At 43.7% G+C, this 14539-nt stretch overlaps 1 protein-coding gene across 1 annotated transcript in view; it reads left to right on the forward strand.

The window, feature by feature from the left end:
• The window catches only part of LOC139227880 (SRSF protein kinase 1-like), a 100623-nt gene that overhangs the window by 58597 nt on the left and 27487 nt on the right, over nucleotides 1–14539 (forward strand). The window contains exons 3-5 of the mRNA XM_070858976.1: nucleotides 3265–3383; nucleotides 12182–12290; nucleotides 13121–13208. Of these exons, the coding sequence (XP_070715077.1) occupies nucleotides 3265–3383; nucleotides 12182–12290; nucleotides 13121–13208 (316 nt within the window). The remainder of the gene's footprint in view (nucleotides 1–3264; nucleotides 3384–12181; nucleotides 12291–13120; nucleotides 13209–14539) is intronic.

Consider the following 14539-nt stretch of genomic DNA (forward strand, 5'->3'; position numbering starts at 1 on the left):
GGTCTTTGTGTAGTGGTTGGAAATGGTCCACTTCTAGGTGGGTGGCAATGTGCAACTAGTTTCTCATGATTTTCTATTGTTCCATGAATGATGGAATAAAGGGGTTGTATAAGAGACCTGTGATTGAGGAATATTGCCATCACCGTTCTGTGTGCTGTTCACCCCCGCCCCCTTCACTCCCCAGTACTTACCAGGATAGTTACAAAGCCAATTAGATGAAAGGCTGTGTTTTGCCTTTAGTTTGTTGATCAAAATGCTGCAGAAGCCAATTGTGCTCGTACATATTTTATGAAGCAGTTTGTAAGCAATAAACATAAGAGTACTTGCTATTCTGATGTCAACTTGTTGGATGCCACTTCTATAAAAGATTTGATTTCTGAGATATATTCTAGTTGATGTATTATTGAATCTTTCAAATTAAGGTTAAGAACTCACTAGCTTAGTTTTTGATGGGTAAATTAGTGTACCTTGCTCTGCATGCCCTGAATCTTTCAAGTTTTAATAATCTGGAAGTTTGGGTTTAATTCTGTTTCATTTACCAGCAGGAGGGGCGAGGTCAGGGAGGTAAGAGAATTTTTTAATTGGGGCGTTGCTCAACCGGGAGCCAATGTAGTTCAGCGAGAACAGGGATTGTGGGTGAACAGGACTTGATGCGAGTTAGGACACGGGCAGCAGAGTTTTAGATGAGTAAGTTTATAGAGGGTGGAAGACGGAAGGCCGGCCAGGAATGCGTTGGAATAGGCAAGTCGAGAGGTAACAAAGGCATGGATGAGGGTTTCAGTAACAGATGAGCTGAGGCGGGGGCCGAATCGGGTGATGTTGCGGAGGTGAAAGTAGGTGGTCTTGGTGATGGCGCAGATATATATTTATATGGAGCAAATATGATCACCTTTACTGTACTTGAAATGAACACTAATTGACATGCTCCTGCTTGAAATTGCTCAAACAAATTGAGACAAGCCTGTCATGAACTGTGAAATTATTCAATGCAGGTTGTGTCTGCACTACATTGATGTACTGATTTACCGACTGCATGTAAATAGTTTTTTAATACCAAAGTAGAGGTTTAAAACATCTGTGCAGTTTCTATTTTATCTGAAGTCATACTGTAGCTTGCATTCAAATTTTAGTTAAAAAATGAGAAGAACTATTTCTTCCTGGACCATTTGTCAACTGTATCTAAAACTTGGCTCACTGCAGAATAGCAAGATGTCTCCTCTTCTTACTCCTATTACATATGCACTTCCCAAAGTGGGCACCAAGTTCCACTCAGCATTTCCTGTAAGCGAACCTAAAAGCATTACTGCTGTGATAGTGTTGGTTCTCCTGTGCATTGTACCATTGGACCCAATTTTGGCCATGCCATTTTTTTGGCGCACTGACCCGTTGTGCGCTATAAACTGCCCGGAAAAAAAATGGCCCCATCCTGGCCGCTCTGCAGAGCCTCAGATATATCAGTGGGGGGCGGAGCTACAGGCCTGCGCCAAAACGAGTGCCAGCAGTGTCGCACATGCGCAGTAGTACTGAATCTTATCACTCGGCCATTTTTGAAGTGCATCGTTGTGTAGCCCCATTTGAGTTTAAAAATACTGGCTGCTTGCCTACCCGATTCGATTTTTGAGCAGTCCTAGAAATGAACAGCCAGTGCTCCTGCTTGAAATAGGTGTGAGCCTTAATAAAATCTCTCTCTCTCTCTTTCTCTCTCTCTCTCTCTCTCTCTCTCTCTCTCTCTCTCTCTCTCTCTCTCTCTCTCTCTCTCTCTCTCTCTCTCTCCCCCCGCCCGTGCCCTTGAGCCTCCCGATGCCGTGTCTGCTCTCTGGCAGCCCAGCTTCTTCCTCCCCGCCCTTGAGCCTCGCGATGCCACGTCTGCTCTCGAGCATCCCAGCCTCTCCTCTCCCTCTCTTCCCCCCGCGCCCCCCGATGCGTCTTTGCCGGCCACGCCGAATGGCCTCCCATACAGGCCAGCCGGCTACCTTCCCCGGCCCAAGATAGGATTTACTTCAAATAATCAATTATTTACCTCGGTAATTTAGTTTTTTGTGAAGTTTTATTTGTAATATTTGCTGCTTGGGTGCAGGTCCTTACTTACCTGCGCTGATTTCTTAACTGCCCGCAACGTTTTTCAGAGCTGGCCACCTACGCTGACCTAAGTCGATTTGGTGTAAGTGTTAGCTGGCCTAAATGGCCAAAATTGGCAAGTGTCTGGAAATGCCCCCTTTTGGGGAAAAAAATAAAATTAACTAAAAAAAAATCGTACCTAACTAAGTTACTCTGGAGCAAGTTTATTGGGGAAAATGTTTTTTTTTGACTTACACCAGAAAAACCGACTTACACCAAAAAAAATTAGAGCAAGTCATGGCCAAAATTGGGCCCGATAGTGTTGCTAGCTAAAACTCCGACACAGCAGATCTACGAGTAATACTTTGTGATAGCATGGATTTCAAATTTGCTAAAAAATGAGCAGGGTTGTAAAGGTGGGTGTCTCTGACTTCACCTATGAACAAAAGAATAGGAGCAGGTATCGGCCATACGGCCCCTTGAGCCTGCTCCACCATTCAGTAAGATCATGGCTGAACTTCTACATCAACTCGACTTTCTCATCCTATCCCCATATTCCTTGATTCCCTTAGTACCCAAGAAGCTATTGCTCTCATTCTTGAATATACTGAGCATCCACAGCCCTCGGAGAGAATTCCAAAGGTTCTCAAGCCTCTGAGTGAAGAAATACCTCCTCATCTCCGACCTAAATGGCCAACCCCTTATCCTGAGACAATGACCCCTAGTTCTAGACTTCCAGCCAGGGGAAAACGACCTCCCTGCATCTGCCTTGTCAAGCTGTCTAAGAATGTTGTATGTTTCAATGAGATCACCTCTCATTCTTCTAAATGTCAGAGAATATAGGCCCATTCTACTCAATTTCTCCTCGGAGGACAGCCCCCCTCATTCCTTGAATCAATGTCATGAACCTTTGTTGCACCCTGAAGGTAAATATATAATTTCTTGGGTGCATTTTAACTTTGAGTCATGTGCAAGGATACCCACATACCTCAATACCAACACTTACTAGTGTCTCACTTTTTTAAAAAAAAAGTGCTTTTTAAGGAATAAATTATTTTATCGGATGGAAATCCTTACTAGAAATCTTTATGTAACAGTGGTTTAAAAAATAAATAAATCATAGAAAGGTAGATTAAAGCAATTTTAACTGGGGCTATTGAATTCTTCCATGGGAGCAATTTGTAAATAAATTATTGTTGTTTTCAGGCCTGAGCCTCAACAAAGAGCCCATCCTGCTACAACAGAGTCTGAGGCACAAGAGCCAGAGGATGAAATTTTGGGATCTGACGATGAAGAACAAGAAGACCCAAGTGACTATTGTAAAGGTGAGTTTATTTCAATCAGTACCATATGCCGTCTTATCGGGGAGCATAAATGTAGCCAGAATTCCTGGCAATACAGACAGACACACATTTATATAGCACCTTTCATGACCACTGGACTTCTCAATGCGCTTTACAGCCAATGAAGTACTTTTGGAGTGTCGTCACTGTTGTAATGTAGGAACAGCCCACGACAACCAAACAACTCAGCTGTTACATATTTTTCGGTTCCATTCTTATCCATCTAATCATAGCCAGAAAATCACCTGCAGTGGCTTCTCTTCCCATTTCCGCATCATTACCTCTAGTGTCCCCCAAGGATCTATCCTTGGCCCCCTTCCTATTTCTCATTTATATGCAGAAATTTTCTCCAATTAAATATTGGGAAGACCAAAACCATTATCTTTGGTCCCCGCCACAAACTGCGTTCCCTAGCCGTCGACTCCATCCCTCTCCCTAGCATCTGTCTGAAGCTGAACCAGACTGTTCACAACCTAGGTGTCATATTTGACCTTGAAATGAAGTTCTGGCCACACATCCTCAGCATAACTAAATTTTTCATCTCCGTAACATTGCCTGTCTCCGCCACGCATCAGCTCATCTGCTCTTGACACCCTCATCCATGCCTTTGCTACCTCTAAACTTGACTACTCCAACGCGTTCCTGGCTGGCATCCCACATTCTACCCTACGTAAACTGGCGGTCCTTCCAAAATTCGGCAGCCCGTGACCTAACTTGCACCAAGTCCTGCTCACGCATCCCCTCTGTGCTTGTCTCTTCTAAAATTCTCGTACCTGTTTACAAATCTCCATAGCCTCGCCCCTCCCTATCTCTGTAATCTCCTTCAGCCTCACAACCTCCTCAATATATCTGTGCTCCAAATTCTGCCCTCTTTAGCATCTCTGATTATAACTGCTCAACCATTGGTGGCTGTGCCTTCAGCTGCTTAGGCACTAAGCTCTGGAACTCCCTGCCTCAACCTCCGCCTCTCTACCTCTCTTTCCTCCTTCAAGTCGCTCCTTAAAACCTATCAGTTTGACCAAGCTTTTGGTCATCTGTAATTTCTTCTTGTCTGGTTCGGTGTCAAATTATTTTTTTTGTGTTGTAACATTCCTGTGAAGCACCTTAGGACGTTTTACTATGTTAAAGGCGCTATATAAATATATATGTTCTTTACTGGGTCTGAATGTTTGCACAGGAGTATTCTTGGCACTGTTGCTTCCTTGGTACATCATCATAGGCAGTCCCTCTGAATCGAGGAAGACTTGTTTCCACTCTTAAAAGGAGTCCTTAGGTGGTTGAACAGTCCCTCTCACAGGTGGGATAGATAGTCGTTGAGGATAAGGGAGGGTGGGACAGATTTGCCGCACGCTCTTTCCGCTGCCTGCGCTTGATTTCTGCATGCTCTCGGCGATGAGACTCTTGGTGCTCAGCGCCCTCCCGGATTCACTTCCTCCACTTAGGGCGGTCTTTGGCCAGGGACTCCCAAGTGTCGGTGGCGATGTTGCACTTTATCAGGGAGGCTTTGAGGGTGTCCTTGTAACATTTCCTCTGCCCACCTTTGGCTCATTTGCCGTGAAGGAGTTCTGAGTAGAGCGCTTGCTTTGGGAGTCTCGTGTCTGGCATGCGGACAATGTGGCCTGCCCAGCGGAGCTGATCAAGTGTGGTTAGCGCTTCAATGCTGGAGATGTTGGCCTGGTCGAGGACGCAAATGTTGGTGCGTCTGTCCTCTCGAGATTTGTAGGATCTTGCAGAAGCATCGTTGGTGATATTTCTCCAGTGACGTGAGGTGTCTACTACACATGATCTGTGTCTCTGAGTCATACAGGAGCGTGGGTGTTACTTAGAGCCTTGTGACCATAAGCTTGGTGGTAGATTTGAGGGCCTGGTCTTCGAACACACTTTTTCTCAGGTGGCCGAAGGCTGCACTGGCGTACTGGAGGCGGTGTTGCATCTCGTCAACAATGTCTGCTCTTATGATAAGAGGCTCCCGAGGTATGGGAAATGGTCCACGTTGTCCAGGGCTGCGCCGTGGATCTGGATGACTGGGGGGGCAGTGCTGTGCGGCGAGGACAGGCTGGTGGAGGACCTTTGTCTTATGGATGTTTAGCGTGAGGCCCATGCTTTCGTACGGTTCAGTAAATACGTCTACTATGTCCTGAAGTTCAACCTCTGAGAATAGACGCACATAATTATTGGTAACATGGAAACATAGAAAATAGGTGCAGGAGTAGGCCATTCGGCCCTTCGAGCCTGCACCACCATTCAATAAGATCATGGCTGATCACTCCCTCAGTACCCCTTTCCTGCTTTCTCTCCATACCCCTTGATCCCTTTAGCCTTAAGGGCCATATCTAACTCCTTCTTGAATATATCCAATGAACTGGCATCAACAACTCTCTGCGGTAGGGAATTCCACAGGTTAACAACTCTGAGTGAAGAAATTTCTCCTCATCTCAGTCCTAAATGGCTTACCCCTTGTCCTTACACTGTGTCCCCTGGTTCTGGACTTCCCCATCATTGGGAACATTCTTCCCGCATCTAACCTGTCCAGTCCTGTCAGAATTTTATGTTTCTGAGATCCCCCTCATCCTTCTAAACTCCAGTGTATAAAGGCCCAGTTGATCTAGTCTCTCCTCATGTCAGTCCCGCCTTCCCGGGAATCAGTCTGGTGAACCTTCGCTGCACTCCATAGCAAGAACGTCCCTCCTCAGATTAGGAGACCAAGACTGAACGCACTATTCCAGGTGAGGCCTCACCAAGGCCCTATACAACTGCAGTAAGACTTCCCTGCTCCTATACTCAAAGCCCCTAGCTATGAAGGCCAAAATACCATTTGCCGCCTTCACCGCCTGCTGTACCTGCATGCCAACTTTCAATGACTGATGTACCATGACACCCTGGTCTCGTTGCACCTCCCTCTTTCCTGATCTGCCGCCATTCAGATAATCTGCCTTCGTGTTTTTGCCCCCAAAGTGGATAACCTCACATTTATAGACATTTATAATGCATCTGCCATGCATTTGCCCACACACCTAACCTGTCCAAGTCACTCTGCAGCCTTTTAGCGTCGTCCTCACAGCTCACACCGCCACCCAGTTTAGTGTCATCTGCAAACTTGGAGATATTACACTCAATTCCTTCATCTAAATCATTAATGTATATTGTAAAGAGCTGGGGTCCCAGCACTGAGCCTTGCGGCACCCCACTAGTCACTGCCTGCCATTCTGAAAAGGATCCGTTTATCCTGACTCTCTGCTTCCTGTCTGACAACCAGTTCTCTATCCACGTCAGTACATTTATCCCCAATACCGTGTGCTTTGATTTTGCACACCAATCTCTTGTGTGGGACCTTGTCACAAGCCTTTTGAAAGTCCAAATACACCACATCCACTGGTTGTCCCTTGTCCACTCTGCTAGTTATCCCTTGTCCACTCTACTAGTTACATCCTCTCAAAATTCCAGAAGATTTGTCAAGCATGATTTCCCTTTCATAAATCCATGCTGACTTGGACCGATCCTGTCACAGCTTTTCAAATGCGCTGCTATTTCATCTTTAATAATTGATTCCAACATTTTCCCCACTAATGTCAGGCTAACCGGTCTATAATTCCCTGTTTTCTCTCTCCCTCCCTTTTTAAACAGTGGTGTTACATTAGCTATCCTCCAGGAACTGATCCAGAGTCGATCGACTGTTGGAAAATGATCACCAATGCATCCACTATTTCGATGGCCACTTCCTTAAGTACTTTGGGATGCAGACTATCGGGCCCCAGGGATTTATCGGCCTTTAATCCTATCAGTTTCTCGCTTTATAAGGATATGCTTCAGTTCCTCCTTCTCACGAGACCCTCGGTCCCCTAGTACTTCTGGAAGGTTATTTGTGTCTTCCTTTGTGAAAACGGAACCAAAGTATTTGTTTAACTGGTCTGCCGTTTCTTTGTTCCCCATTATAAATTCACCTGAATCTGACTTGCAAGGGACCTAAGCTTTGTCACAACACCAAGATCTGTTCCTATCAGTGGTTTGAGATTACAGATAAGTGTAAATTCAGTTCATCCTGTCATTAATCTGCAATTTTTCTAAGTCCCTCTCCACCCATCATAGCTATTGCCTCTTAAATGAATTTAGAATTAATGCCTCTGCTGCCCTGCTGGAAGTTTATGCTCAATATTTTTTTTTCTGAGCAAATGCTTCTTGATATCAATCCTCAACTTGATGTTTACCAGTTTGTGCCCATATTCCCTTTTCCTGGAGGAGTGGTTTAACTTGGAATACTATTCTGGATTAACCATTTCTATTCCACGTGGCATTTTGTAAACTTTAAAATGTCCCCTTGTACATTTCCATTCAAGGCTGACATGTCCATTGTTTTCTAACCTTTCCTCATTATCTCTGATCTGGAATGCTGAGGTAAGTCATGGAGGAAATGGAGACTTGTTCAATATGGAGATGGAAGTTGTGCCAGAGAATTGGACGGTTTCCATTGTAACGTCTTAGTTCAAAAAAATGTAGAAAGGGATAAATTTGGTAATTACAGACCCTTTAGCCTTGTATTGCTGGTGAATATGCTTCTGGAAGCCACAATGTAGCATAACATTGGCACATGCTTAGAAAGGCATGCCAGCACAGATTTATTTATGAGGCAAGTAATGTCTGTCAAATTTAATAGAATTCTTTGAAGAAATAATGTAGTGGGTGTGGTGTCTCTGGATTTTGAAAAATGTCTGATAAGTTGCTGCCTACAAACTTGATAAATGAAGGCACATGCTATTGAAGGAAATGTGACCATATGAATAGAAAGTTGCCTACAATGACAAAAATGTGTGGTGATTAATGGATATGTTTTGCACTGAAAAGATGTAAGCACTGGTGTTCCACAGGGGCACAAGTGGTCGACCATTGCTGTCAACATATATATATATAATCTGGATTCTGGTGTGGGGAACACAATGTCAAAATTTGCAGAAGACCCCTTAAGTGACTTCGGAATGATGGTAGACTGATTAGATAGATGTGGAAAGTGTCAGATGAAATTTAATTGAGATTTTGAGGTGATAATGGGAGAATGAATACTAAATGGAAAAATTATAAAGGGAGTGGAAGAGCTGAGAAATTTGGGGTTTGGATACACAATTCTTGAAAACTGGGATGACCAGTTGAAGTATTTGAAAAGTAATATGGTATCTTGAGTGTCTCATACTGTGCAGGCTTCATTATCTGACCCTGTGACTTATGCCTGTACCATCTATGATGAGGACTGCCCCTGGAGAATTGGATTCTTAAGTGACTCATGATGCAGCATGGCAAAGTAACTGCTGCTTTTGCATTTACACCATTGTCTTTTGAGATGGACGGCTGCTGTAATTTCATAAAACCATCTGAAGAAATTAGTTACTGTGCCATTCTGGTAAATGCGCACAAGTTATGTTAGCCTGTCACATTAATCTATCCATTCTGTAGTCTGGAAAGCACATTCCTAAAGGCAGCTCAATAATGCAGATGAATCAGCTTTGAAAGTACAGATATTTGATTCTAAGAAATATTAAAGAACCATGGTATTTTGGATACTAATGAAGCAGATCCATTTGTAGATATCATTAAATGTTCCAGCAGTTATATTTATAGTAATTTTATTTAATAGTGAAATTTGCATCTAGGTTTCAGGAAAATGTACAGGTTGAGTGTCCAAAATCCGGAGTTTCGGAATGTTGTTCCCTCCCCCCACCCCCTTTACCTCGGCCGCCCTGCTCCCCTCCCTTACTGACCTACCTCGGCCCAGGCAAAGAAGTTCCGAAATCCAGAAATACCCAGAATCCGGGACAGCCTCGTGTCGAGGTTTCCAGATTTTGGATGTCACACCTGTACCAGCTCTGCACCTTCCCACCTGCCACTGGTTTGTCTTCTCCGTAACTTTAAACTTGACCATTTTACTTTGATGGATTGTTTAATTTTGATTTTATTTTCCAAGAAAATTACTTAACTAGCCAAATCGTGAACTTTTCAGGCAAGCATTTTGTCTTTGCCCATAATCTTGGAGCTCTGTTGATATTTTTGATTGACTTTATTTTCCCATATTGGAATATTTTGCTTTTTTATGAATCTTTGAGGTCAGTTGTTGGGAAGCCAGTTGTCGATTCCTTCTAGGTGTCGGACTGTAAAGAGCTAATATTGAGTGAGTTTCGAGAGATGGAACATGACATCATGGTAAATGTGTTGTGCTTAAGGTTCATGCTAGCATTTATATTATTATTGTTATTAATGAGGATTGGTGAAGAAAATAGTGTAGTGTAGAATGTTTAGAATATCAGCCCCCAGTGTGTGTCTTGTGCATTCTCTGTTGTAAAATATTGATACACTTAAGCCGTGGCTTCCTGATCCATTTGGTGACCATATTCTCAGAGGTCTGAGCTTGTGTATGTAAGTTAACATTTAACCCAAAGGTAGGCTGAATGTACAGGGTTTGCAGAGTCAGCAGAACCTGTATGTTACCCCAGTCACACACTTGCAACTGAAGTCTTCTCCATTCATACTTATGTGGGTTCCATATGTACAGAGCGGTTATAAGTCTCTTCTCTCTTCGGCAGTCCATCAGAGTCGAGGATGACTGGCTTCCACATTAATGAGTTCTCAAGTGGCTGGTGAGTCCAATGCGGGACCTACAGTCTCTGTCACAGGTGGGGCAGACGGTGGTTGAAGGAAAGGTTGGGTGGGGTGCTTGAGTTATCGTGCGCTCCTTCCGCTGTTTGCACTTGAAGAGACTCTGTGTTTGGCGTCTTCCCGGATGCTTCTCCTCCACTTTGAACGGTCTTGGGCCAGGGATTCCCAGGTGTCGGTGGGGCAATGTTGCACTTTTTCAAGGAGGCTTTGAGGGTGTCCTTGAAGCATTTCCTCTGCCCACCTGGGACTCTTGAGTAGAGCGCTTGTTTTGGGAGCCTAGTATCGGGCGTGCGGACGATTGGAGCTGATCGAGCGTGGTCAATGCTTCGATGCTGGCCTGAGTGAGAACACTGATGTTGGTGCACCTATCCATACCAATGAATTTGCAGGATCTTGCGGAGACAGTGTTGGTGGTATTTCTCCAGTGCTTTGAAATGCCTGATGTACATAGTCCCTATCTCTGAAGCATATAGGAGGGCGGGTATCACTACTGTTGTGTCGACCATGAGCTTGGTGCAGGGTTTGAGGTCTTGGTCTTCAAACACTCTTCCCCAGGCGACCGAGGCTACACTGGCACATTGAAGGCGGTGTTGGACTTCGTCATCAATGTCTGCCCTTGTTGACAGTAGGCTCTCGAGGTACGGAAAATGATCCATGTTGTCCAAGGCCTCATTTGAATGGGAATACCCCCAAAAATACACGCACTGAAAATAAATTTTAAAAAAACTACATTTTTAAAATTCATTACAATGCAATTTAATTAAATATTTTATACAAAAATGTATTTTTTTTAAATGTTTTTTTGTTTCAACAGGGCTCAAAATAAACTTGCCTTAATGGACAGGGTTTTTAATATGTAAATGGGCGGTAACATTTTAATTTTCTTTGAACACTTGTGTTGGTAAAATCATGGCCTTGCGCCTGCTTTTACCAGCGTAAGAATTTCAAGGACATTCGTTGGGAAAATAGCCCAACTCTTCGCCCACGGAGGCTCTTTTCCTTCGGACACATCACAAGTTCCGGGTTTAGGCACATGCGCAGTACATGTCTAAACCTGGAACTTGCGTGGCCCCTACGGGCGCATGCGCACCTCGTACGTGCTCGTAGGGGCCACGGCTTCAGGCCTATTAGGATATTTTAATGGGTATCTTCATGTTTGTCCCACATCACTACAGAAGCCCTGGGTCCAATCCCCAGCATCACCGCCCACTTTATTGTTAGATAAGAATATCAAGGGATACAGAACAAAGGTGAATAAATGGAGTTGAAGTACAAATTAATATGATCAAGGCGCTGAATGGTCCACTCCTAATCGATGAAGTGAGGCTATACTTCTAATGTGTGTGGAGATGCATTTTACTAGATGAATGAAGAATACCCTTTCAGATAGTTAAATCTATCTTTCCTCAACTCTTGGGGCTAGATTTTCGGTTTTCAGCGAGAAGGGTAATTTTACACCAAAATTACCGTTTTCGCTGCGCAACTGTTTTCAGGCCTAACTTTCAGCCTTTACTTGCATCAGTAAAATCGGCGTTGCACGTGGATTTGCGGTGCAAACCGCGAGTTTCAGCAACTTTAGGCCGAGGCCAGTAGCGCTGAGAGAGACCTTGGCAGGGGGAAAAACACACAATTTTGCAAAATATCGGGGAAAGCATTCAAGAAACGCATGCCAAACAAATCTCTGCAAAATAATTAAAAAAAAATAAAAACTTTTATTTACCCATTTGCAGCTCTTCATGCTTACTTGCTGCTGTAAGGGCTGTACTGACAGGTTTGACCCTGTCGGTATTGTGGGCATGGTGTACGGATCCCGACGGAGCCAAAAGTACGATGGCAACACAATCCACGGCGTTGCACATCGCGCTCCTCCCGGCAGTACGTGAAAGCGCCACCGCAAAGAGGGGACCGAGGATCCCGCAGAAGATCAAGTCGCGGCCAAAACCCGATCGCCAAGTCGGCCAAAATCTAGGTGTTCGTGCATTAGCTTCCCCTTTATATTTTTTAAGAACTCAGCTATTCTGTTCTTTTCAGGTTTCATTATTGCCAGTGGTTTATACAAGTGCAGATTTGCTTCTGCAACTCTTAATAGCTGTTGTCGTTGAAATATACATGTGTAACATTGTCCCTTTTGAATATTATAGGTGGATATCATCATGTCAAGATTGGTGATCTTTTTAATGGGCGATACCATGTGATTCGAAAGCTGGGATGGGGCCATTTTTCTACAGTTTGGTTATGTTGGGATATTCAGTAAGTCAATTTTAACTAAATTGTATTTAAATCTCCAATGTGGTAACTAGCTTTCAGTGGTGGCTTCCATGTTGGCAGAGTTTGAAGCATTTTGCACAATTGATTACTACTGGTACATTTTAGGGTTCGAAGCTCAACTGGCGTGCGAACCACATGTGAATTGGGGGGAGGAGGAGAGATTTTTTTTTAAAACTAGTCCAGACCAACCATATTGAACTGTGGCAGATCTCTACAGCTGCATGGCTTAACTTCATGCTTGGTTTGTTACTAATGCAGTGTTGCAATCTTGTTTTCATGGAAAGCTGCCTAGATCCAGCTGACTCATGATTTTGGGGTAATCTGAAAACTATTTGTTGATGCTCTAGTATGTTGTCTTTGTTACAATTGTCTCTGACTGTCTCCTGCTGAGCCATCTAATACACATAGGACTTATGCACATAATTTTGGAAGATAAGAGAGGTATCTTTTCCATCATTCCACCCCGACCACCGCTAAAATTAGTGACTGACCAGTTGAAACAAATCCAAATTCCTAAGTGTGCTTTTGTTTGGGTCAGTTGAGATAGAGTAGGAGAGAAGACTATTCGAGCTTCTTGTGTGTATTCTACATGTACTTAAAACAAGCACTATGATTTATGTCTTAACACATTTTTTAATTTAGAAAAAAGCTTGAACTTGATAGATTTCTGAGATATTACAAACTGTGCTATTGTAGGGTCACTTTCCTTGTGTTTAATATGCAAACGGTGCTTGGAAGATCAAAAATAGAAGATATTTTCGACCATGCTTATGTTGAAAGAGGTATTAAACTACTCTTAATTCTTGATTTAGGGGGAAAAGGTTTGTTGCCATGAAGGTTGTTAAAAGTGCTGAACATTATACAGAAACTGCTATGGATGAAATCAAACTACTGAAAGCAGTAAGTATCCATGAGAGTGATTTATTTTGTTGGACATGTCTACTGACAATGATGTCAATGATAAAAAGATTTCTAACCCTGATCACTAGCCCATTACCTGTTAATAGTCATTGTAACATGACATGCAGGTTGGCTGCATTGTTTTGGTGATTATTTCTAGTTAAGCAATGAAAGTCATATCCTACTGATCAGATCTCATTCACAGTGATATATTTATTCTGATGGCAGTGAAAGGGTGAGGAGTATTGGGGCTTATCACAGTTGAACAGATTTTCCAAAAAAGAAAATGAGGTGACCTGTCCAGCTACAGATGGAAGCAATTGTAAATGAGAACTTAGCATATGAAATCAATTCTTGTAATTGCTATTAACTGCACATAAGGTCGAAATAACATCTGGGGTTTGCAGGAATGCCCTGAACATTTTGATTGACTTTTAAAATGTTGTTAGCCGTTGCCTCCTGAATCAGAGTTCCATAGAAAATAGGTGCAGGAGTAGGCCATTTGGCCCTTCGAGCTGGCACCACCATTCAATAAGATCATGGCTGATCATTCCCTCAGTACCCCTTTCCTGCTTTCTCTCCATACGCCTTGATCCCTTTAGTCGTAAGGGCCATATCTAACTCCCTCTTGATGCCAGTTCATTGGATATATTCAACAACTCTCTGCGGTAGGGAATTTTCACAGGTTAAGTTTGTGTTTTTACACTTTTTCCTGCTTGTTTCCGCTCTCTTTCAAACTCACTTTCTTTATTTTTGTTTTCTAATTCCAGCTTTATTCCCCTCCCTACTGAATCTATTTTCAGGTTCCCATCCCTCTGCCAAACAAGTTTATACCCTCCCCAACAGCACCAGCAAAACCGCATCCCCCTCTGTGAGGATATTGGTCCTGGCTCTGTTGAGGTGCAACTCGTCCGGGGGGGCTTGTACAGGTCCCACCTCCCCCAGAAGCGGTCCCAATGCCTCAGGAAACTAAAGCCCTCCCACCTGCACCATCTCTGCAGCCATGTATTCATGCTCTATCCCCCTATTTCTATACTCACTAGCTCGTGACATTGGGAGTAATCTGGAGATTACTACCTTTTGAGGTTCTGCTTTTTAATCTCTCTCCTAGCTTCCTAAACTCTGCCTGCAGGACCTCAACCCTCTTCCTACCTATGTCATTGGTACTAATGTTGACCGTGACTTCTGGCTGTTCACCCTCTCCCCCCAGAATGCCCTGCAGCCGCTCAGTGACATCCTTGATCCTGGCACCAGGGAGGCAACATACCATCCTGGAGTCACAACTGTGGCTGCAGAAACGCCTGTTTGCTGCTCTGACTATCGAATCCCCT

The sequence above is a fragment of the Pristiophorus japonicus genome, chromosome 17, assembly GCF_044704955.1.
Source record: "Pristiophorus japonicus isolate sPriJap1 chromosome 17, sPriJap1.hap1, whole genome shotgun sequence".
Lineage (NCBI taxonomy): Eukaryota > Metazoa > Chordata > Chondrichthyes > Pristiophoridae > Pristiophorus > Pristiophorus japonicus.